The sequence below is a fragment of the Ranitomeya imitator genome, chromosome 1 (genome assembly GCF_032444005.1).
Source record: "Ranitomeya imitator isolate aRanImi1 chromosome 1, aRanImi1.pri, whole genome shotgun sequence".
In the NCBI taxonomy this organism is placed as follows: Eukaryota; Metazoa; Chordata; class Amphibia; order Anura; family Dendrobatidae; genus Ranitomeya; species Ranitomeya imitator.
This window is the reverse complement of record NC_091282.1, coordinates 1138332632-1138358834: the sequence shown is the minus strand read 5'-3', so window position 1 is coordinate 1138358834 and position 26203 is coordinate 1138332632. Positions and strand designations below refer to the sequence as shown.

Genomic DNA, 26203 nt, shown 5'->3' with positions numbered 1-26203 from the left:
CACAGCTCTGCTACATCCATGGTACAGTCACACACAGCTCTGCTACATCCATGGTACAGTCACACACAGCTCTGCTACATCCATGGTACAGACACACACAGCTCTGCTACATCCATGGTACAGACACACACAGCTCTGCTACATCCATGGTAGTCACACACAGCTCTGCTACATCCATGGTACAGTCACACACAGCTCTGCTACATCCATGGTACAGTCACACACAGCTCTGCTACATCCACGGTACAGTCACACACAGCTCTGCTACATCCATGGTACAGTCACACACAGCTCTGCTACATCCATGGTACAGTCACACACAGCTCTGAGCATCCATGGTACAGCTGCACACAGCTCTGAGCATCCATGGTAGTCACACACAGCTCTACTACATCCATGGTACAGTCACACACAGCTCTGCTACATCCACGGTACAGTCACACACAGCTCTGCTACATCCATGGTACAGTCACACACAGCTCTGCTACATCCATGGTAGTCACACACAGCTCTACTACATCCATAGTACAGTCACACACAGCTCTGCTACATCCATGGTACAGTCACACACAGCTCTGCTACATCCATGGTAGTCACACACAGCTCTACTACATCCATAGTACAGTCACACACAGCTCTACTACATCCATGGTACAGTCACACACAGCTCTGCTACATCCATGGTACAGACACACACAGCTCTGCTACATCCATGGTACAGACACACACAGCTCTGCTACATCCATGGTACAGTCACACAGCTCTGCTACATCCATGGTACAGTCACACACAGCTCTGCTACATCCATAGTACAGTCACACAGCTCTGCTACATCCATAGTACAGTCACACACAGCTCTGCTACATCCATAGTACAGTCACACAGCTCTGCTACATCCATAGTACAGTCACACACAGCTCTGCTACATCCATAGTACAGTCACACACAGCTCTGCTACATCCATGGTGCAGACACACACAGCTCTTCTAAAACCATGGTGCAGTCACATACAGCTTTGCTACATCCATGGTACAGTCACACACAGCTCTGCTACATCCATGGTACAGTCACACACAGCTCTGCTACATCCATAGTACAGTCACACACAGCTCTGCTACATCCATGGTACAGTCACACACAGCTCTGCTACATCCATGGTACAGACACACACAGCTCTGCTACATCCATGGTACAGACACACACAGCTCTGCTACATCCATGGTACAGTCACACACAGCTCTGCTACATCCATAGTACAGTCACACAGCTCTGCTACATCCATAGTACAGTCACACACAGCTCTGCTACATCCATAGTACAGTCACACAGCTCTGCTACATCCATAGTACAGTCACACACAGCTCTGCTACATCCATAGTACAGTCACACACAGCTCTGCTACATCCATGGTGCAGACACACACAGCTCTTCTAAAACCATGGTGCAGTCACATACAGCTTTGCTACATCCATGGTACAGTCACACACAGCTCTGCTACATCCATGGTACAGACACACACAGCTCTGCTACATCCATGGTACAGTCACACACAGCTCTGCTACATCCATGGTACAGTCACACACAGCTCTGAGCATCCATGGTACAGTCACACACAGCTCTGCTACATCCATGGTACAGTCACACACAGCTCTGCTACATCCATGGTACAGTCACACAGCTCTGCTACATCCATGGTACAGTCACACAGCTCTGCTACATCCATGGTACAGTCACACACAGCTCTGCTACATCCATGGTACAGACACACACAGCTCTGCTACATCCATAGTACAGTCACACACAGCTCTGCTACATCCATGGTACAGACACACACAGCTCTGCTACATCCACGGTACAGTCACACACAGCTCTGCTACATCCACGGTACAGTCACACACAGCTCTGCTACATCCATGGTACAGTCACACACAGCTCTGAGCATCCATGGAACAGACACACACAGCTCTGAGCATCCATGGTACAGTCACACACAGCTCTGCTACATCCATGGTACAGTCACACACAGCTCTGCTACATCCATGGTACAGTCACACACAGCTCTGCTACATCCATGGTACAGACACACACAGCTCTTCTAAATCCATGGTGCAGTCACACACAGCTTTGTTACATCCATGGTACAGTCACACACAGCTCTGCTACATCCATGGTACAGTCACACACAGCTCTGCTACATCCATGGTACAGTCACACACAGCTCTGCTACATCCATGGTACAGTCACACACAGCTCTGCTACATCCATGGAACAGTCACACATAGCTCTGCTACATCCATGGTACAGTCACACACAGCTCTGCTACATCCATGGTACAGTCACACACAGCTCTGCTACATCCATAGTACGGTCACACACAGCTCTGCTACATCCATGGTACGGTCACACACAGCTCTGCTACATCCATGGCACAGCCGCACACAGCTCTGCTACATCCATGGAACAGCCACACACAGCTCTGCTACATCCATGGTACAGCCGCACACAGTTCGGCTACATCCATAGTACAACCACACACAGCTCTGCTACATCCATAGTACAGTCACACACAGCTCTGCTACATCCATGGAACAGCCGCACCCAGCCCTGCTACATCCATGATACAGTCACACACAGCTCTGACACATCCATAGTACAGTCACACACAGCTCTGCTGCATCCATGGTACAGTCACACACAGCTCTTCTACATCCATGGTACAGACACACACAGCTCTGCTACATCCACGGTAGTCACACACAGCTCTGCTACATCCATGGTACAGTCACACACAGCTCTGCTACATCCATGGTACAGTCACACACAGCTCTGCTACATCCATAGTACAGTCACACACAGCTCTGCTACATCCATGGTACAGACACACACAGCTCTGCTACATCCATGGTACAGTCACACACAGCTCTGCTACATCCATGGTACAGTCACACACAGCTCTGAGCATCCATGGTACAGTCACACACAGCTCTACTACATCCATGGTACAGTCACACACAGCTCTGCTACATCCATGGTACAGTCACACAGCTCTGCTACATCCATGGTACAGTCACACAGCTCTGCTACATCCATGGTACAGTCACACACAGCTCTGCTACATCCATGGTATACGACACACACAGCTCTGCTACATCCATGGTACAGTCACACACAGCTCTGCTACATCCATAGTAGTCACACACAGCTCTGCTACATCCATAGTACAGTCACACAGCTCTGCTACATCCATAGTACAGTCACACACAGCTCTGCTACATCCATGGTACAGACACACACAGCTCTTCTAAAACCATGGTGCAGTCACACACAGCTCTGCTACATCCATGGTACAGCCATACACAGCTCTGCTACATCCATGGTACAGCCATACACAGCTCTGCTACATCCATGGTACAGTCACACACAGCTCTGCTACATCCATGGTACAGTCACACACAGCTCTGCTACATCCATGGTACAGTCACACACAGCTCTGCTACATCCATGGTACAGTCACACACAGCTCTGCTACATCCATGGTACAGACACACACAGCTCTGCTACATCCATGGTACAGACACACACAGCTCTGCTACATCCATGGTAGTCACACACAGCTCTGCTACATCCATGGTACAGTCACACACAGCTCTGCTACATCCATGGTACAGTCACACACAGCTCTGCTACATCCACGGTACAGTCACACACAGCTCTGCTACATCCATAGTACAGTCACACAGCTCTGCTACATCCATGGTAGTCACACACAGCTCTGCTACATCCATGGTACAGTCACACACAGCTCTGCTACATCCATGGTACAGTCACACACAGCTCTGCTACATCCATAGTACAGTCACACACAGCTCTGCTACATCCATGGTACAGACACACACAGCTCTGCTACATCCATGGTACAGTCACACACAGCTCTGCTACATCCATGGTACAGTCACACACAGCTCTGAGCATCCATGGTACAGTCACACACAGCTCTACTACATCCATGGTACAGTCACACACAGCTCTGCTACATCCATGGTACAGTCACACAGCTCTGCTACATCCATGGTACAGTCACACAGCTCTGCTACATCCATGGTACAGTCACACACAGCTCTGCTACATCCATGGTATACGACACACACAGCTCTGCTACATCCATGGTACAGTCACACACAGCTCTGCTACATCCATAGTAGTCACACACAGCTCTGCTACATCCATAGTACAGTCACACAGCTCTGCTACATCCATAGTACAGTCACACACAGCTCTGCTACATCCATGGTACAGACACACACAGCTCTTCTAAAACCATGGTGCAGTCACACACAGCTTTGCTACATCCATGGTACAGTCACACACAGCTCTGCTACATCCATGGTACAGTCACACACAGCTCTGCTACATCCATAGTACAGTCACACACAGCTCTGCTACATCCATGGTACAGTCACACACAGCTCTGCTACATCCATGGTACAGACACACACAGCTCTTCTAAAACCATGGTGCAGTCACACACAGCTCTGCTACATCCATGGTACAGCCATACACAGCTCTGCTACATCCATGGTACAGCCATACACAGCTCTGCTACATCCATGGTACAGTCACACACAGCTCTGCTACATCCATGGTACAGTCACACACAGCTCTGCTACATCCATGGTACAGTCACACACAGCTCTGCTACATCCATGGTACAGTCACACACAGCTCTGCTACATCCATGGTACAGACACACACAGCTCTGCTACATCCATGGTACAGACACACACAGCTCTGCTACATCCATGGTAGTCACACACAGCTCTGCTACATCCATGGTACAGTCACACACAGCTCTGCTACATCCATGGTACAGTCACACACAGCTCTGCTACATCCACGGTACAGTCACACACAGCTCTGCTACATCCATGGTACAGTCACACACAGCTCTGCTACATCCATGGTACAGTCACACACAGCTCTGAGCATCCATGGTACAGCTGCACACAGCTCTGAGCATCCATGGTAGTCACACACAGCTCTACTACATCCATGGTACAGTCACACACAGCTCTGCTACATCCACGGTACAGTCACACACAGCTCTGCTACATCCATGGTACAGTCACACACAGCTCTGCTACATCCATGGTAGTCACACACAGCTCTACTACATCCATAGTACAGTCACACACAGCTCTGCTACATCCATGGTACAGTCACACACAGCTCTGCTACATCCATGGTAGTCACACACAGCTCTACTACATCCATAGTACAGTCACACACAGCTCTACTACATCCATGGTACAGTCACACACAGCTCTGCTACATCCATGGTACAGACACACACAGCTCTGCTACATCCATGGTACAGACACACACAGCTCTGCTACATCCATAGTACAGTCACACACATCTCTGCTACATCCATGGTACAGACACACACAGCTCTGCTACATCCATGGTACAGACACACACAGCTCTGCTACATCCATGGTACAGTCACACACAGCTCTGCTACATCCATGGTACAGTCACACACAGCTCTGCTACATCCACGGTACAGTCACACACAGCTCTGCTACATCCATGGTACAGACACACACAGCTCTGCTACATCCATGGTACAGACACACACAGCTCTGCTACATCCATAGTACAGTCACACACAGCTCTGCTACATCCATGGTACAGTCACACACAGCTCTGCTACATCCATGGTACAGTCACACAGCTCTGCTACATCCATGGTACAGTCACACACATCCCTGCTACATCCACGGTACAGACACACACAGCTCTGCTACATCCACGGTACAGACACACACAGCTCTGCTACATCCACGGTACAGTCACACACATCCCTGCTACATCCACGGTACAGACACACACAGCTCTTCTAAAACCATGATGCAGTCACACACAGTTCTGCTACATCCATGGTGCCGGCAATCACACGCGACACACCGTTTACTTAGCCACTAGCCAGTCAGGAGTCAGGACTGTAGTCACATGACCGATAAGTAACAAATCAGCGATCAGCTCCCTCATCCACCGCACAGTTCCGAGGTTCACGCCTCCCCGGCACGTGACTAGTCATATGGCCGTGATGTCATCAATGTGCTAGCGGCGGCCGGAGCTGTGGCGGAGGGAGGAGGAGGCTGCAGAGCACATTGGTGGGCGGTGAGGCTGCTGACTACCGGGGAGACATGGCGGAGTGAGCGGGCAATGTCCGTCCTGGGGCAGTGCTAGTCCCGGGGGCGGGCAAGCTTTGTCCCCTCCACACTCCTGTGTAGCTGCGCTGGTCAGTGACGGGGCAGGCGCACACGGTCCCGCCTCTCACCTTCCAGCACTCGGGGTAGGAGCGAGGTTTCCATTCCCTGACCACTGAGCCTGTGGCCCTTCCCGCCCGGCTGTGGCCCTTCCCGCCCGGCCGTGGCCCTTCCCGCCCGGCCGTGGCCCTTCCCGCCCGGCCGTGGCCCTTCCCGCCCGGCCGTGGCCCTTCCCGCGCGGCCGTGGCCCTTCCCGCCCGGCCGTGGCCCTTCCCGCCCGGCCGTGGCCCTTCCCGCCCGGCCGTGGCCCTTCCCGCCCGGCCGTGGCCCTTCCCGCCCGGCCGTGGCCCTTCCCGCCCGGCTGTGGCCCTTCCTGCCTTGTATTCTGTATTAGTCTGGATCATCCGCAGGATTTGTCTAGGAGGAAAGTAACAGAGCGCCATTCCTGTCCGCAGGTTGTGCCTGGTACTACAGCTCCGGTCTGGTGACATGACTGGTGCAGAGCTGTAATGCCTCACACAGCCTGTGCACACGGGGGCGCTGTTAGTCATCTTCACACTTCTGCGATGTGACAGCCGCCGGTCACCAGTCCTGATTATGGGGAGAGACGGGGCATTGGTCAGGTCTGGAGGCCGATGTGTGAGTTAAGTTAATAAGTTAGTGTTAGAATTCAGCTTTAAAATGAATTGTGTAACTTTAGAAATATGTATCTCTTACTAATCCTGTGTTACAGCTTGTGTGCTGGTCTAGAGCTGCATTCAGAGATCTGCGGTCTTCTGAGCTGAGATCTCCCAGCAGCCCTTGCTGTCATCACTATTGTTAGTGTTCAGTCCCAGTGCGATGTGGCATAAATCACAGTCTAACGATTGCTCCTTCTCTCGGACCGCGCACAATTCAGATTTTTCTCCTTGGACAGAAGATCTCTATGCCTGAGTTTCATCTGATATTCGGATCGCACTCGGCCATGCAAGTTATTGAGTCCATGGAAAGCATTGAACTGCACTCTGATGACATCTGGGTGCAGCCTTGATTTTCACAGACTGACACAATGGAGAAGATAGAGATGTTTTGTTTTTTTTCTCCATCTCATTTGAGAGGATCGGATCACCCTCCCATCAGTTTGATATTCTCAGATGAGAGCGTCTGCGGCGTCCGCTCCAGGGTGCGTGATCAGTCACATCCCGATCCTTCGTGTTGCGCCGCCCTCAGTTGTCAGCTATCTGATCTGTATTGACCCGTGTATCTTCTTTTGTGTAATTTTATGTATAGTTTTTGCCCAAAGTCTGGAGACGTGACACAAGTTTAGGTGCTGACTTCAGGGCTTTTAGATCTATAAGGCAGATGTTTCTGTGGTACGGTTATCGGTTACAGTTACGTACAATTTGTACGGCCCCCGAAGCATAGTATATATCCAAATGGCCCTTGGCAGCAAACAAGATTCCCCTCCCCTGATCTAGGGGCAATCTTACAAGCAGCAATGTCCTTGCCTTCAAAGCAATGGTGACTGCGCACCTTTCGTTTAAGATAATCAGAAGTAGACGAGGATTTGAAGCTGCAGTCTGCTCTTAAGGTACCGTTACACTAAACGATTTACCAACGATCACGACCAGCGATACGACCTGGCCGTGATCGTTAGTAAAGGTACCGTCACACTTAGCGACGCTGCAGCGATACCGACAACGATCCGGATCGCTGCAGCGTCGCTGTTTGGTCGCTGGAGAGCTGTCACACAGACAGCTCTCCAGCGACCAACGATCCCGAGGTCCTCGGTAACCAGGGTAAACATCGAGTTACTAAGCGCAGGGCCGCGCTTAGTAACCCGATGTTTACCCTGGTTACCATCGTTAAAGTAAAAAAAACAACCACTACATACTTACCTACCGCTGTCTGTCCTCCGGCGCTCTGCTTCTCTGCACTCCTCCTGCACTGGCTGTGAGCACCGGGCAGGCGGAAAGCAGAGCGGTGACGTCACCGCTCTGCTTTCCAGCCGCTGTGCTTACAGCCAGTGCAGGAGGAGTGCAGAGAAGCAGAGCGCCGGAGGACAGACAGCGGTAGGTAAGTATGTAGTGGTTGTTTTTTTTACTTTAACGATGGTAACCAGGGTAAACATCGGGTTACTAAGCGCGGCCCTGCGCTTAGTAACCCGATGTTTACCCTGGTTACAAGTGAACACATCGCTGGATCGGCGTCACACACGCCGATCCAGCGATGACAGCGGGTGATCCAGCGACGAAATAAAGTTCTGGCCTTCTAGCTCCGACCAGCGATGTCATAGCAGGATCCTGATCGCTGCTGCGTGTCAAACACAACGATATCGCTATCCAGGACGCTGCAGCGTCACGGATCGCTGTCGTTCTTGTTCAAAAGTTGCTCAGTGTGAAGGTACCTTTATTCAATGAGTATGATTGTGTGCTATCAGCTGCCTTGTCCTTGGTGACACTTTCTGCTGAGCTAAGAAGATCACTGAAATGATGTAAGCAGATAATTTTGTGGTAGGGCAGAAATTCAGTGGAAATGTCTTTTTGAGATGAAGTAATTTCCTTGGGAAGAAATGAATTTGCAAGTAATCTGATCATTTTTTCATAACAATTTACAGTTAATGCAAAAACTGAAGCGTCCACGACTGTATATAATTGACACATGTTATCTTATGCATCTTATCTCTTTTCAGATTGTTAGCCACATGCTGCCAGGACAGAGCTTGTCGTCCCCATCATGAGGCTGGTAATTCTTGATGACTATGCCCTGGCCAGCGAGTGGGCAGCAAAATACATAAGTAATCGAATCACCCAGTTCAATCCTGGACCCGACAATTACTTCACTCTTGGGCTACCCACAGGTAATGGGGCTTTTTATCTATTTTTATCCAGGAAGTTTTCCGCAAGTGTGTCCAAGCAATTTAGTTGTGAATTCTGGACGCGCGCGCACACACTCACACTCACACTAGGCCCTACCAATAGGGAATGAAGAATGGGACACCTGAGCTCCAACCTGAGCCTGCACTCCCCTAACGCCCTAAGCGGGTCAACCCCCCCCCCCATCATTCCCCGCCGTCCTTCCCAAACCTCGTCTCTTGCTTTCACCTTGCACTACCCTGGTTAGTACACTGGTCGGCAAGGGCGCTAGCCTCACCACTGCAGATGGTACAACACAGGGTGGTGACATGCACAAGACAGACAAGGTAAACACACCACACACAGGTTCCAGGCACCGCTGCCAAGCTCCACACCGCAGAGGACACAGAAACAGGACTCTAAACTCCAGAAGTAGCTGACATCAGAGAGCTACTACTACAGGGCTGGTCTCCATAGAATAACTCTATCACCAACAGTCAGCTGATGCATCAGGTGATCATTTAAAGGATGGTGGGAGTGGTCACCACCCACATCAGCTGACCCAGCAACTCTGCATTTGCAGAAGATTGCCAGCAAAGGATACTGACGGGATTAACCCCGCTGGCGAGAAAGGAAAAAAGCTACATTTAAAACCTAGTGGAACCAGAGCTGCCACGAATCCAAAAATGAATTGTGACAACACCAGATTCATTGCTGAACATTTGCTCTCTTATCATCTTAGTAAGATTTGGCCTTTCTCTACTATTATATGCGAGACTGTGCCAAATTTCCAAAGGAACCTGGAGTTTCAGCAGCTCCACGGCTTCTTGCCACCGATTGGCAAATAAATTTGGTGAAAATCATTGGATAACGCCTGAAGGACGCTTTAGTGCAGAGCTGTGTTCTGGGGACAATGAAGACAATAGAAGCAAGGTCTGTGCTTTACAGTATGGATGGTAATCCAAAGCCTCCATAACCATGCTTGGCTTGGAGGGCCTTCAGGAAATAAGTATGAGTTGGGGTCTCCCAGTGGTAATACAGTTGGAATTGCTGCCTTATGAATACAGCGAGAAACTATTTTTATTTCAATTAACATTTTAAAAATCGTATATTAGCATGGCTGTATATCAACCAAAACAAAAAATAACATTTAAAAAATGCAATTTTAAGTTAAAGGGAATGGCCGGAACGAACACCGGGGCATCCACTTCTCTCATCCAGGGCCTGCAGCATCGCACCACTAGGGCACCCACTTCTCCCACCCAGTGCCCGCGGCATCGTGTCGCTGGGGTACTCGCTTCTCCCACCCATGGCCTGAAGCATTTCCCTACTTCTGCCGCCACTGGCTTCCTGAGGCAAGGACCATGACCCTGCTCCACTTCCCAGGTGAGATACCTTAAATTTGAACTATTAGATGGACCCCCATCTTATAAAAAAAAAAAAAAAAATTCCCCTATTTTCCTCCCCCAAATTTGGGGTGTGTCTTATGGTCCGAAAAATACGGTAGTTTGAGAATCCTAGTGCATCCTGGCACAATCAAAAGGAACATCATCAGGGGCAGAGGCTGCGGTCATTGACGCTGCCTCTTTCCCCGCCCTGAATGAAGCGTTATTAGTGACACCCGTTTCCGGGGCTGGGTTAGTCCCTGCTCTATTTAGCATACGTTGGTTGTCAATTCCAGCTCTCCTTTGCTTAGCAGGATCTTGTCACTGTGCAATATTCTTTTTAATGTGCAGTAACAGTGCGCTCCCTCACCGGCTCTGATGAGAAGTGAAGAGCCAGCAAGAGTATAACAAAAGGGAAAGGGCAATACACAACAATAAGCATGCCTGTGATCAAACTATATCAATTTTATTTGGAATAAAAACCATGACAAATGAAAACAATTAAAAACAAAATATCCCCAACAGACACTGACATGCTCAATAGTAAATGTGGATGTCTACGATATACAGCACAGATCTAAAAATATATATACATAAATATGATCTAATATATGCAAGTGCCATATTTTTCGGACTATAATACGCACCCCAAATTTTGGGGTGGAAAATAGAAAAAATATTTTTATAAGATGGGGGTCCGTCTTATTGTCTGAATTTAAAGTATCTTACCTGAGAGCCGGTAGTGGTACAGCGGACGCGGCACCACCACATTTCTGCCCTGGCATCCTGAAGAAGGGACCCTGCTCAGATGCACTCCCCACCGCCGCAGCATTGTCACACCTCTGCCGCAACCCCCCGGTAAGCCTGCGTTCGCACTATAAGACGCACCCCCCCCCCCCCCCAATTTTCCTCCCAAATTTTTTTGGGAAAAAGTTCATCTTTTAGTCTGAAAAATACGGTATATTCCAAGTGGAACCTAAGAAAGCACCCATAGGTATGCCCAATAATAGGCAAGTATAAAGTAATAATATTATAACTATAATAGTAGTATGAACAGTCGTTTATATACACAGTAGCATGTAAAAGTTTGTGCACCCCTGATCAAAATTGTTATTGTGAGCAGTTAAGTATGTTAAAGTTGAAATGATCTCTAAAAGACCTAAAGTTAAAGATGACACATTTCCTTTGTATTTTAGTCCCCAAAAATGTTAAAAATTACAATAAGGCAATTGGGCCGTTTCAAAAGTGTGGGCACCCTGCATGGTTAGTGCCAAGTATCACCCCCTTTTGAAAGTATCACAGCTGGTAAACTTTTTTTTGGCCAGACAAGAGTTTTCCAATTCTTGTTTTAGGGATTTTCATCCATTCTTCCTTGGAAAATTCTTCCAGTTCTGTGAGATTCCTGGGTCGTTTTGCATGCGCTGCTATTTTGAAGTGTAGCCACAAATTTTCAATAATGTTAAGATCAGGGGACTGTGAGGGCCATTGTGAAACCTTCAGCTTACGCCTTTTGAGGTAGTCTATTGTGGATTTTGAATAAAGTTGAGGGAATTTGTTCGGATTCCCTCTTATTTGGCAAGCTATAGCGCTTACCGAATAAACTGCAGAGAGAACCATGCTTCCTGGATCGCGCTGGCTGATCAGCTGATTGGCTCCACAGCTGTATGTGTCTCTGCTGTCAGTCACAGCACATGCATGGACAGCCCGACAAACAGGCTATAGCTTGCTGAATAAGAGGGAACCCAAACAAATTCACTCAACTCTAATTTTGACCTGTGTTTAGGATCATTATCCATTTGTAGAAGCCATCCTCTTTTCAACATCAGCTTTTTTACAGACGGTGTTACATTTGCATCAAGAATTTGTTGCAGTTTCATTGAATCCGTTCTTCCCTCTACCCGTGAAATGTTCCCGTGCCATTGGTTGCAACACAACACCAAACCATGATTGATCCACCCCCATGCTTAATGTTTGGAGAGATGTTCTTTTCCTGAAATTCTGTGCCCTTTTTTCTCCACACATACCTTTGATCATTGTGGCCAAAGAGTTCTGTTTTAACGTAATCGGTCCACAGGACTTGTTTCCAAAATAAGTCTTGTTTAGAAATTCTTTTGCATACTACTGACGCTGAATTTTATGGCGTGAACGCAGGAGAGGTTTTCTTCTGATCACTGTTCCATGAAGACCATATTTGTGCAGGTGTCTCTGAATAGTAGATTAATGTACCACAACTCCAGAGTCTTCCAAATCTTTCTGAAGGTCTCTTACAGTCAAGCAAGGGTTCTGATTTGCCCCTCTAGCAATCCTACAAGCAGCTCTCACTGAAATTTTGCTTGGTCTTCCAGACCTTATCTTGACCTCCTCAGTTCCTGTTAACTGCCATTTCTTAGTTACATTTTGAACTGAGATAAGGGCAACTATAAAATGCTTTGCTATCGTCTTATAGCCTTCTCCTGCTTTGCCTCCACCATTTTGAGAGTGCTAGGCAGCTGCTTAGAAGAACCGATGGCTGCTATATTTTGGTACAAGTTTAGAGGAGGCTAGGTTTTTATAAAGCCTGAAATTTACATCACCTGGCCTTTCCTAACGATGATGGTGAACAAGCTGTAACCATAAGGTTATGTGCACACGATGAGTAACATTTCTGCATCTCTTGGCAGGAACAACACAAAAAACACATATTGTCAAGCATTTTTTGCCCTGCGTTTTTGCCTGTGCTTTTTATTGATTTGAATTTGCAAGTCAAAAAATGCGTAGTGTGTGCATGACACTTTAGGTTTCTCATTCATTCACTTTGCTTTCATCAGGTTTTGTTTTAGGTTTTGTCATAAATTCCGCAGAAAAGACACAATAAAAACGCATCAAATCTGCAATGTGTGCACATAGCTGTACAGGCTAATTAAGCTCTGAAACCTTGGTCAAAGTTACCTGAGCGCACAAATCTCCAAGGGTGCCCAAACTTTTGCATTGGCCCATGTTTCTTTTTGTAATTTTTAAAATGTAAAACATTGTATTTTAGGCCAAAAAAAAAAAAAAGTAAAGAAAATGTGTAATCTTTATATTTAGGCCTTTTGGAGATCGATATATACAGCTCTGGTAAAAATTAAGAGACCACTGCAAAATGTTTAGTTTGTCTGATTTTTCTCTTTTATAGGTACCGTATATTTTTGGGTAAGTTGTTCACTTACTCTATAAACTTCTGACAACATGTCTCCGAAGTTCAAAGCAATAAATTTTGTATTTATTTTCTGAAAACAGGGTGGATAAAAATCAGTGTTTTTTTTTTTTTAAATAAAAAAATCGGATTTTTTTCAATAAACTGCTTTTTGAGGAAAATATTTTACCATCCAAAGGTTCTTCCATCATGAGATAAAGCTGAGTTGTTTAACTCAGTAGAATAAAGGCTGTATATGTGTAACATTCACAATGCCATACTCTTCCAGAGGTTTCTGTAGGATTAGTGGGCAGTTTCTCTCCTATATTATCACAGACGCTCGCTTTACTTACGCAGTTCTCAAAACTGAATTTGACTCCGCAGAGGTCCCAGCCTCTTCTTCACGGCAAAAATGTTACAACATGAACAGAGTTGAGAAAAAGACCTTAATCCTATTGTTCTACAAACCTATGAATACAGAATCAACCCCTTCAGTGCCAAGTCCAAGAAGTTAGACAATATGTTTGATTGTTTGGAGTGGAATAGATCTGCACAACACAAGAAGAATGTGAATCTAAGTGTGAGGAGGAGGAAGGGCAAGCAGACAAGAAAATGAAAGTGAAACTTTGAGCACAATACTGCAGCATAGCCACAGACAGACAAGTCTGGATCTGTTTGTGTGTATGATCTGAGGTTTATTACATTCTTTCCTTATAATGGCAGCAGACCGTAAAAGCGACACAGTTTGGGAATATTTTAATGAAGCTCCTTCACCTATCGGTAAGGCAGGCATGTGTGCAAAATGCAAACGATGCAACAAAGAGATGCAAGGCCTGGTGGCGCGAATGAGGCAACATCATGAGAAGTGCAGTGATGAAGATGACCAAAGAAACACTTCTGAACAGGCAGGATCTTCAGGTTGGTAAACATTTTTATTGAATCCTATTTCTAAAGACTGAACTGTCATGTGTGAGAAAAATTATATTTCTTATTATTACTGCATGTTACTGTCATTTGGTACAGTTATGAAGAAAAACAAATATTCCTTTTGGGGCAGGGGCAGTGATGTGTTGTGTACAATAAGCAGAAATTGTATAAACAATAAAATAACAGCATTGACTTTTTTTGTTTAGGGGAATTCATGGATTCTGGAAACTATCCACCTCCAAGATCACCATCATCCTGTTCTACAGTTTCAGAGTTATCCATCCAGGATAGTGGTTCATTAGCAGCAGCATCATCATCAGACACCCACAGCCACATATCACCATCACCCAAAAGGAAGAAAAAACCTTTACCTCCTGGAACCACCATAGATAGGTTTGTGATAAGAACTAGCAGATTAGAAAAAGAGTTGATTGATGAAAAAATTGCCCAGTTTATTTATGCAACGAACTCTTCTTTCCGTCTGATTGAGAACCCACATTTCATTAATATGGTTCAGTCACTGATACCAGGATACAGTCCACCCACCAGAGCTGATGTTGCAGGGAAACTGCTGGATCAAGTGTATGACAGAGAAATGGAGCAATGTGCAACAGCTCTGGAGGGTAAAATTGTTAACCTAAGTATTGATGGGTGGAGTAATGTCCACAATGATCCTATTGTATGTGCTTGTATAACAAAAGAAGAAGGTAAAATCTTCCTTGCACAAACAACTGATACGTCAGGAAATGCACACACAGCAGAATACTTACAAGAAGTGGCAGTAAAAGCTATAACGACATGTGAACAAAAATTCAAATGTCTAGTACGCAGTTTGGTCACTGACAATGATGCAAACGTATCCAAGATGAGAAGAGATCTAGAAGAGCAGGGAGGGAATACAAAGCTGCTAATAACATATGGTTGCAGTGCTCATTTGCTGCACCTCTTAGCCAAAGACTTAAGTGTTCCAGAAATAAAGGCTAATGTTGTTGAAATTGCTAAATACTTCCGTAATAATCATTTTGCTGCAGCAGCTCTGAAAAGGATGGGTGGAACCAAGCTAACGCTCCCACAAGATGTTAGATAGAACTCTGTGGTGGACTGTTTTGAGCAGTATATCAAAAACTGGCCTATTCTGATGACACTTTGTGAAGAAAATCGAGATAAAATAGATGGCACTGTCACGGCCAAAATCCTCAACATTGGGCTTAAGAGAAATGTTGAACATATGCTGAGCTTCCTGAAACCCATCTCTCAAGCTTTAAACAAAATACAGAAAAATAGCTGTTTTATTGCGGATGCTGTTGAAATTTGGAAGGAACTGAGTGAACACTTAAAAACAGAACTACACATGGACAGAATTAAATTACAAGCAGTAAGCAAACGAATGGAACAAGCACTGACTCCAGCTCATTTTTTGGCAAATATTGTCAATATCCAATATCTGGGTCAAAACCTAAGTGCTGAGGAAGAGGAGTTAGCTATGACATGGGTATCCAGCAATCATCCATCTTTAATGCCAACTATAATAAACTTCAGAGCTAAGGGGGAACCATTCAAGAAATATATGTTTGCTGAAGATATTTTAAGGAAGGTCACAACAGTAAACTGGTGGAAGTCACTTAAGCGCTTGGATTTAGAGACTGTTCAAGTAATGATTTCACTTTTAACAGCAGTAGCTTCTTCTGCAGGCGTTGAAAGAATATTCTCTTCCTTTGGACTCATTCATTCTAAATTGAGAAATCGGTTGGGACCCAATAAAGCAGGAAAGCTTGTTTTTCTTTTCCAGATTATGAATAGGAACAAAGAAGATGATGATGAAGATGACGACAAGTGAGCTACAGAGGACAGCAGGGACAGTAGTATTTGTTTTTCATGTGTAGGCTGGGCTGACAGTCTAAAGGTACCGTCACACTAAGCGACGCTGCAGCGATACCGACAACGATCCGGATCGCTGCAGTGTCGCTGTTTGGTCGCTGGAGAGCTGTCACACAGACAGCTCTCCAGCGACTAACTATGCCGGTAACCAGGGTAAACATCGGGTTACTAAGCGCAGGGCCGCGCTTAGTAACTCGATGTTTACCCTGGTTACCAGCGTAAAAGTAAAAAAAACAAACAAAAAAAAAAAACACTACATACTTACCTTCCGCTGTCTGTCCCCCAGCGCTCTGCTTCTCTGCCCTGTGTAAGCACAGCGGCCGGAAAGCACAGCGGTGACGTCACCGCTCTGCTTTCCGGCCGCTGTGCTTACACAGGGCAGAGAAGCAGAGCGCCGAGGGACAGACAGCGGAAGGTAAGTATGTAGTGTTTTTTTTTTTTTTTTACTTTTACGCTGGTAACCAGGGTAAACATCGGGTTACTAAGCGCGGCCCTGCGCTTAGTAACCTGATGTTTACCCTGGTTACCAGCGAAGACATCGCTGAATCGGCGTCACACACGCCGATTCAGCGATGTCAGCAGGAAGTCCAGCGACGAAATAAAGTTCTGGACTTTCTGCAGCGACCAATGACATCACAGCAGGATTCTGATCGCTGCTGCGTGTCAAACTGAACGATATCGGTAGCCAGGACGCTGCAACGTCACGGATCGCTAGCGATATCGTTCAGTGTGACGGTACCTTAAGTTTCTTATAATATATATATATTTTGTTTAGCCAAATTAGTTAACAAACATGGATGTTTGTTTAAGCAAATAACTTATGCTGTAATGTTGTTATTGTTTCAGTTGAATAAATCTATTTAAATTAAGGTCAGGATTATTTTTCTCCTTCCTAAGTACAACAAAACAGTGGTGTCCAAATATGAATGATTAACCCATTAAACTGGGGAGAAAAAAGTAATATAAAAAGTGATTCTAAAAATCTTCATCTACTTGCATGTTAAAGTAGCAAGAACTAGTTTAGGTAGAAACTTTGATTTAAATCACTGATTTAAATCAAGCCTTACTGACTAGTGATTTAAATCGTGATTTAAATCAGTTAGATTTAAATCAAATCCACCCTGTCTGAAAATGAGAAATGGTCAAAATACCAAAAAAAAAAAATGCATTGCTTTCATTTGATCGCAGCGTCAAGTCTCCTAAAGAGACTACGGAAGCCAGAAAAAGAAAAAAAAAAGTTTTTAAAAATAAGTTCAAATTCCCCCCCCCACCTTTTTTTTTTTTTTTCCCTATTCAAAATAAAACAATAAAAAATTCCTTTGTTTAGAAACATCTGATCTATCAAAATATGAAAACAACCCAATTGGTAAATTGGTGTAACGAGATAAAGAATCCAAAAGCATTTTTGGTCACCGTGATTGCAATAACAATCAAAACATCATATCTACTCCAAAATGCTGTTTTTATTGATAGTATCAGGTCGGCGCGCAAATAATAAGCCCTTACCCAGCCTCAGATACCAAAAAAATAAAAACGCTACTGACTGGCCTTTGCGCTTTTCTTTTCAATTTATTTTTACAAACTTAACATTTTGCTTTTACCACATACGGTAAGTAGAAGAGAACCCTATGCATGTTAGGTATCTGCAAACGCGTTAGGACTTGGAAAATCATAGTGGCAGGTCCGTTTTAGAATCTGATGAACATGGTAAAAAACAAACAATTGTGGATTTGCATTATTTTCTTTGCAGTTTCACCGCACTTGGAATTTTATCCCCGTTTTCCAGTACACTATATGGTAAAATCAATGGTGTCATTCCACAAAAAAACAAGCCCTCACATGGCCACATTGACAGAAAAATAAAAAGCTTTATGGCTCTGGGGAGAAGTGGAGCAAAAACGGAAAATCCCAAGGTCGTGAAGGGCTTTGTCTGGGTTTTGACTAGGCCATTCCAGCGCATTTACATGTTTTGCCTTATACCACTCGAGTGTTGCTGTAGCATTATGGTTTGGGTCATTGTCTTGTTGGAAAGTGAACCTCTGACCCAGTCTCAAATCGTGGACAGACTGTGAAGCCCACCATACACGATTATTTTTTTAGTACTCGTTTTGAAATGTAGGACGGACACCCCTTCCCCGACTTTCTGGCACTGTATATTTTTAATTGGTGGTTTTTGGGCAGGAAGAATAACATTGTGATTTTACAGTGTCAGGCATGTGTATCTTATATATTTTTGTTTTTTTGGCTATTTCAGATAAAATATTGTGTAAACATTATAGCTACTTGTATCCTCACCCTTTATCCTTCATTGTTTTTTTTCTTGCTTTTACCAGGCAGCACACCATTAGGATGTTACAAGAAACTAATTGAGTATCACAAACGTGGCGACCTTTCTTTTAAATACGTGAAGACCTTTAATATGGATGAATATGTAGGTGAGTTGTAAGGAAGTGAAGTTTTCCACCTAGAAGTGTTTTTCTTTTATTCCTAAAAGTTTCTGTGTAGAAACAACAAAACGAGGTGTACTTGCCCCTGTATCCTCTGCCTCCAGAAGACGTCACCACAATTACAGTTGTGTTGTTTTTTTTTGTTGTTGTTTTTTTAAGATTCTCTCTCATAGTTGAAGTGTACCTACCATAAAAATTGCAGACCTCTCCATTCTTTGTAGGTGGGAAAACTTGCGAAACGGACAGTATCAAATACTTATTTTCCTCACTGTTCACTGGCAGAAACCAGAACGTTCAATGGTTTTCATAGACGTTAATATGTCATTATTTCTAATCACCTTGTCGTCACTTTTGCTTGTTAGGATTACCGAGGGACCACCCCGAGAGCTATCATTCATACATGTGGAATAATTTTTTCAAGCACACAGATATAGATCCCAATAATGCTTACATCTTGGACGGCAATGCTGCCGACCTTCAAGCTGAATGTGAGGAATTTGAGCGAAAAATCAAAGAAGCTGGTGGCATCGAGCTGTTCGTTGGAGGTATTTGATATGTACAAATGAAATAATCCTAATGAAACTTCCCTTCACTTTTACCGTGTAATTTTAAGAAATGTGTATCCCATCATGTTTGTACTCATTACTGAGTTCTAGAAGGAGACTGACATTAGTGAGGTGATCTCTTTAGCTGCCACTAAATCATATGATTTCAAAGGGTATTGGCTCAGCAACTAGGAGGCTGTGCCAGATGTAAGGCGTCTTTATTATATGGCATTGAGAGGCAATGATCACGGTCGTGTGTGACGTAATGGTAGCCATTTAGAAACGGTGGAGAAGGGAAAAGGAGCAGCAGGTGTGAAGAGATCACCGGGCACCAGAGTTCAGCTTCACTGTATGTGTCATGTGGGATACAATATGTACAGTACGTGAAGGAAGTTACTTTGTCATTTCTATATATCCACTGGTTACAAAGTTTTCCAAAAAATGTGGAAAATTTTCAACATTTTTGAAATATATTTCTCTTACTTTGCAGGTATTGGTCCAGATGGTCATATTGCCTTCAATGAGCCAGGTTCTAGTTTGGTATCCAGAACAAGACTCAAGACTTTAGCAACGGACACTATTTTGGCAAATGCAAAATATTTTGATGGCAATCTTTCGAAAGTCCCAACTATGGCATTAACAGTCGGAGTTGGGACAGTAATGGATGCTAGAGAGGTATAAAGGGCATTTATGTTCGTACATTACTTGCATCCGTTGTGGTCAGAATAAATTGGCCTTTTTCTACTTTTTATCGCATACAGACAGGATATGTTATAAATGTCTGGGACCTACACCTATGTAGACTACTAGAGTAAGGGCTCTTTGATCCTTAAAGGGAACCTGTCAGCAGGATTGTGCACATCAACCTATAGACAGTGTCAGGTTGGCGCCCTAAGGGCTTGTTTCCACTTGCGAGAAACACGTCTGTGTCTCGCATGTGAAAACCAAGCTCTGGTGCCGTCACTTGGGAGCGGAGCGTGCGGCTCCATGTGTTGCTATGCAGCCGCACGCTCCGCTCTGGAGTGCCTGCACCAGAGCTTGGTTTTCACATGCGAGACATGGACGTGTTTCTCGCAAGTGGAAACAAGCCCTTATACTGATTACAATGATATATTGGTTGATGAAATCCGTCTTGTGGTTCTTGTTTAATCTTTATTTGTAGTTTTGAGTTAATGATATGCTCGTGCCCCAGGGCGGCCTGTGGGGGGTCTTCATGTGGTTCTCTGCTTACATATTCATTTGTATGGGCTTATGACAGGTCACTGATCCCTCACTGACCTGCCCCTATTTTACATACTGAATATAATAATGGTTTGAAAAGAAAAACAAAAACCTCTCATTTATCAGGCAGGCAGCACCTGGGCTGTAGCATGATGCGGTGGATAATATGCACATTTTCGTTTTATTTTGAGAGAGTTTTGTTTGTAAAAAAAAAAAAATCTTAATCAAAATGGCTCCAGCTGCTGCGCCTGCACAGTAGCATTTATGGCGTTCTGGTTTTGGCAGAAAAAAATTAGGCTCCATCAAGATGGTGCCGGCGGCACCTGCGCAGTACCATCGTTTCAATAGCTGCTACTGCGCAGGTGCCGCCTGCACCATCTTGATGGATCCTAATTTATTTTTCTCTAGGAAAATTTAAGCGGCGCCTGTGCAGTAGCATCTATCAGAACGCGGTGCTATTATGGAGGTGTGGCTCCTGGTGCCATTATGATTTTTTTTTTCCCCCCAAACAAAACTATATGTCTAAGTAAAATGAAAATATGCATGTTATCCAAGGCATCATGTTGCAGCGCAGGAGCCCCTACCTGATGAATGAGATTTTTTTTCTAACTACCATATAAACCTAGTTTTTCAGCACTTTTATTTTTTTTGGTGCTGAAAACGCCCCCCTCGGCAACACCTCCTCATTTATCAAGTCTGTTTCTTGCTAATAAGTTGTATCCTTCTAGCCTTGTATTCCAATCATATGTATCGTCCCACCAAGTTTCAGTGATTCCAATGACATCATATTTCTTTTCCTGCGTTAGTAGTTCCAATTCTCCTTGTTTGTTGCCCATGCTTTGTGCATTCGTATAGAAACATTTTAGTTTGTGATTGGTTTCTCTTCCTCCAATATTTAGAAGTAACTATTGAAAGCTGTGGCCATGACCGACAATTTCCCCAATTATTCTCTACCTGAAGGGCAGCATTTGGGTGGTGTTGGGAGCCCCAAGTTTACACATAAGTCACTTCCTTAGGGCTCATGCAGATGTTTTTTGACCTCAGTCTGATCATGGACTGGCCGTGGGTCTCCTAACCCAAGCTGAAATGCTCCAGTTGGGAGACCTATGGGCCAGTCCGTGCATTGTGGACCGTTATACACATATGTGTATGTATACATACATGTGTATATGTAAAATAAGTGGTGGACAAAACACCAATTTTCCTTTTAAGTAAATATATTTCTAAATGGGCTGTCGACATAAAATTCTCACCAAATGTTGGTAACAACCCAAACAATCCACACAGGCTAAGAAATCAATGGCTGGGTCATTCTACCAGCTTTTTCATCTTTTGAAACCAATCGAGCAAATCCTTGGCGGTGTGTTTAGGATCGTCTCCCCAAAGTGTCCACCCTCGTTTTACCTTCATCATCCTGGTAAATGGCAGATTTTTACCAAGAATGTCTCCGTGCATTTGTCCATTCATCTTCAATTATATGACAGACTAGCTGTGAGATGCAATGCCTCCCATCAAGCACACGGAACATGGACAGCACCGTACGCAGCTCGGATGACATCTGTGTGTTGTCTGAGGTTTTCACTTGTCAGCATTGTTGCATGAGTAGGTACATTTTATCCACATTTCAGATAATAAAAACTTGCATGTCTCCGTGATTTTAAAAAAAAAAATTAAATTTTTTTTTTTTTTGCTCGCCACTAGGTTAGTAAACAGTCCTAGAAACTATAATGGATGAAAAAAAAAAGAAAAAAACACTGATGGAACTTGTACATGAAAAACAGATGTAAGGATCAGGCCTAATGCCATCATGAAAAATTGTCATGTTTTATCCAATAAATTGTAGCTGTAAAATGTTTGACAGCCAGTAGATAGGAAGGACGTCCTTATAGATTTGTTAAGATGTGTTCAGCATCTGTGTAGAATCGCACGTTAGCAGCACCTCTAATCTAGTATGAGGCTACGGTCACACTGGGTGTTTTTGCTGTTTTTTTTTTTTTTTTATGCTAGTTTTAGCTATGTTTTACAGTACCAGCTATGTCTGAGATTTCATGCACACAGTTTTTTGTTTTTTTTTTGTCATGTATTTATTTTATTTTTTTTTTGCTTTGCATGGTTTTTGGACATAGAGCATATCACTTCTTTCAGGTTTTTTTCAGCATTTTTCACTGAATTGAATGAAAAAACACAGAAAAACCTTTGTCCCAGCTTTTTTCCTGCTAAGCACTCATGTTTTGCTGCAGAAAAAAACCACAGCAAAAACGCCCAGTGCGAATTTAGCCTTATAGTTCATCTTCATAATCTGAATACAAGTGTCACTAATTCACTAATCCTGGACAATCCCTTTATTTTGTACTCTATTCCCCTGACAGGTGCTGATCCTCATTACTGGGGCCCATAAAGCTTTTGCTTTATATAAAGCGATAGAGGAAGGCGTCAATCACATGTGGACGGTGTCGGCTTTCCAGCAACATCCTCGTACTATATTTGTCTGTGATGAAGACGCTACATTAGAGCTTCGAGTCAAAACTGTGAAGTATTTTAAAGGTGAGGAGAGAAAATCACTAGAATGTTTTGAAAGAAGAGATTTCAGTCATGAAACCTGCTTGGCCATTTCCCTATATGTTCTTGGACTGGGCTGAAATTTGGGCTGGTGGGGGTCTCAACGGTTAAAGACGCAAACCTTCTTTCATAGACTACGGTTGCTGTGTCTTAGCAGATGGTAATTTGTAGATTAGGTAATCATGAAGTTTCAAGGAAGGACTAAAGGCCCAATTCATTGGTGTGTTTAAACCAGACAACTGGCATAAATCAATTTGGTCACAAAATTTTGCGCAAATCAGTTGCATAAAAATTTAGCGATTTCTTGCTTTTCTTGCCAGTTTCAAGCAACTCAGCCAAAACTAGCAGGGCTGCGGAGGAGCCTGGATAGCGGGTAATGACACCTACCCATCAAATTCAAGGAAACAAGTGGCATTTTTTATGCCAGAAATATTAGTCCAGTGCCTGACTGGAGTAACCTTACTGGCAAGGTGCAAACAACTGAGGAGATGTGCCGAATTATTGAGGGTATGTGCACATGTTGCGAATTGGCCGCTGCGGATTCGCAGCAGTTTTCCCTGAGTTTTACAGTACCATGTAAACCTATAGAAAACAAAATCCGCAGTGCACATGCTGCAGAAAAAAACGCGCGGAAACGTAGCGTTGTTTATTCCGCAGCATGTCAATTCTTTGTGTGGATTCCGCAGCGGTTTACACCTGCTCCATAATAGGAATCCGCGGGTGTAAAACCGCAGTTGGAATCCGCACAAAATCTGCAAAAAAAATCACGGTAAATCTGCGGTAATTCCGCCAGAAATCAGCAGTGCGGTTTACATGCGGAATTACCAAAATCAGTCTGGAAAAACTTTCCGCAACGTGTGCACGTGGCCTTACATGGCCTGTACCTCATGTTCCTGCACGCCTTCCTTTTAAGTCTGGTTTACAAATGCCAGTAATAATGAATTGTGATCTTAGTTCTTTATAGGCTGAACAGAGAGATAAGGGAAACACTACAAATCCAGCAGATTTATCCTTTATGGGTTAAGCCATGCTCATTCGTGCAGAAAGGATGTGCGTGACTGAAGGCTTGATAAAAGAACACATTTTTTTTTTTTTGTTTCATTCCTAGGCCTAATGCATGTACATAATAAACTTGTGGAGCCGCTGCATAGCATGAAGAAGAACTGACGTGGTGTGACTGCGGCAGATGACATGGTGGCTATGCAATATTCCTGGTGTGCTCATCGGCACAAGTACTGTATCGCTATGGGCCAATCTGCGCTTTAGCCGTATAACATTCCATAGTTCGGTGGCCCCCGGTGTGTGAGGCTCGGAAACTTTTGCCTCTTTATTGTATAACGCAAAATCTATTGCTGCTTACATACGTTCTAATTGCAGTTGCTGCTGGAGATTTTCTTTCTGAACATGGAAATGTCCGGGCACTTTAGTGATGACGTAAAGAAGGCGGCTCGCTACCTGTGCCCTTGCATTTCTATCTCCTGCTGCCATTATAAATTTGCCGTTTTTTTTTTTTCTTTTTCTTTTACATTTTGTTTTAAAAATAATTTCAAACTACATCGATCATTCCTTTTCTGTATACACCATGCAGATTTCTAACATTGTCGATTTGTCTCACTCCACAATAAACCTTTATATTGTTTAAAAAAATCAAAAAATAAAAATGGGTTACTGTAGTTTAATTTTTTTTTTTGCGTAGCTACTTAACCCTGCGTCATGCGCAATAGAGCCGACAGGCACAGCTCACCCATTTTTGTTTCCTCCTCTCCAAGGCAGCAGCGGATCCTGCCCTTCCCAGCACCTTCCTATGTTTAGCCCCCCACTCAGTTTTAACGCCATTCATGCGGAGAGCAGGTGTGACCGCCGTGGCCTCTCGGGCTCATTAAGCCTGAAGGTTCGTACTTTCTGGGAGGGGGGGTGTCATCACAATTGTTTATTTTGATCATTTTATGAATGAATAATTCAAAGTTTGTGGATATTTTGTAGAAATAATTAGGGTTTTCTTAGAAATGGCCTCTCGGGCACATTGCATCTGAACACGTAATAATCTCTGATATGATCAGCCAACCTTGCCTTCCTCGCTGCCAAAGTGTCTCTTCTGCTAAACTTTTAACGTCTGAATCTGATTGAATATGACTCTAAGAGCCTTACAATTGAGTTTTTTTTTTCTCCTAATTTTAATGTTTAGTAATAGTTATGTCCAGAGGCTTAGCTAGGGTTTTGGTCCAGGGGGGGCGAAGCTTCTGAGTTGGCCCCTAACCAGGTAACCTTGATTACAACTGGGTGATGCACCGTAATAGTGGAGGAGAACCTCAGCAGATGACCGCGCTGTTACTGAAGATAATCTCTATATAAATACCAACATAGATATTACTGCCATATGGTCAGTGGTAGATACCAGTCCTACAGAACATATAACAGATCACAGTACAGTTACAGATAATGACTTACCGCTGACGTCCTTTCTGATGGAATCGTTCATTTTTCCAGTCTTTTCCATCTGGCCCAGACCGACATGACAACTTCTTCCAGCCAGGACTCTGCTGCAGAGAATACAACAGAGACACATTTCACTTCTCATATTCCAGCCCCATCACCATCTATTCCCAACCTGCACAAACTCCTCATCCTGCTGATTCTCCAATACTGAGCCGCTGCTGCCGGATGTGTCCCTATTACTGCACCTGATACCCCAATACTGAGCCGCTGCTGCCGTATGTGTTCCTATTGCTGCACCTGATACCCCAATACTGAGCCACTGCTGCCGTATGTTTCCCTATTGCTGCACCTGATACCCCAATACTGAGCCACTGCTGCCGTATGTGTTCCTATTACTGCCCCTGATACCCCAATACTGAGCCACTGCTGCCGTATGTGTCCCCCATTACTGCACCTGATACCCCAATACTGAGCCGCTGCTGCTGTATGTGTCCCTATTACTGCTCCTGATACCCCAATACTGAGCCACTGCTGCCGTATGTGTC

The 26203-nt window shown here is 44.5% G+C and overlaps 1 protein-coding gene across 7 annotated transcripts; it reads left to right on the top strand.

Moving 5' to 3' along the window:
• The first annotated feature begins 6095 nt into the window (after window positions 1-6095).
• GNPDA2 (glucosamine-6-phosphate deaminase 2) lies at window positions 6096-24895 on the top strand. 7 transcript variants are annotated; one of them, XM_069744519.1, is made up of 7 exons: window positions 6096-6176; window positions 8944-9111; window positions 18784-18885; window positions 19260-19442; window positions 19933-20117; window positions 23033-23207; window positions 24331-24895. In XM_069744519.1, the coding sequence occupies exons 2-7, from the start codon at window positions 8988-8990 to the stop codon at window positions 24387-24389; spliced, it is 828 nt and encodes a 275-aa protein (XP_069600620.1). In that variant the 5' UTR covers window positions 6096-6176; window positions 8944-8987; the 3' UTR covers window positions 24390-24895. The 7 variants fall into 7 exon arrangements, with proteins under 7 accessions (XP_069600620.1, XP_069600619.1, XP_069600621.1 ...); XM_069744518.1 differs by having other exon boundaries at window positions 6096-6183; XM_069744520.1 differs by lacking the exon at window positions 6096-6176 and adding an exon at window positions 6618-7434.
• The last annotated feature ends 1308 nt before the right edge of the window (window positions 24896-26203 follow it).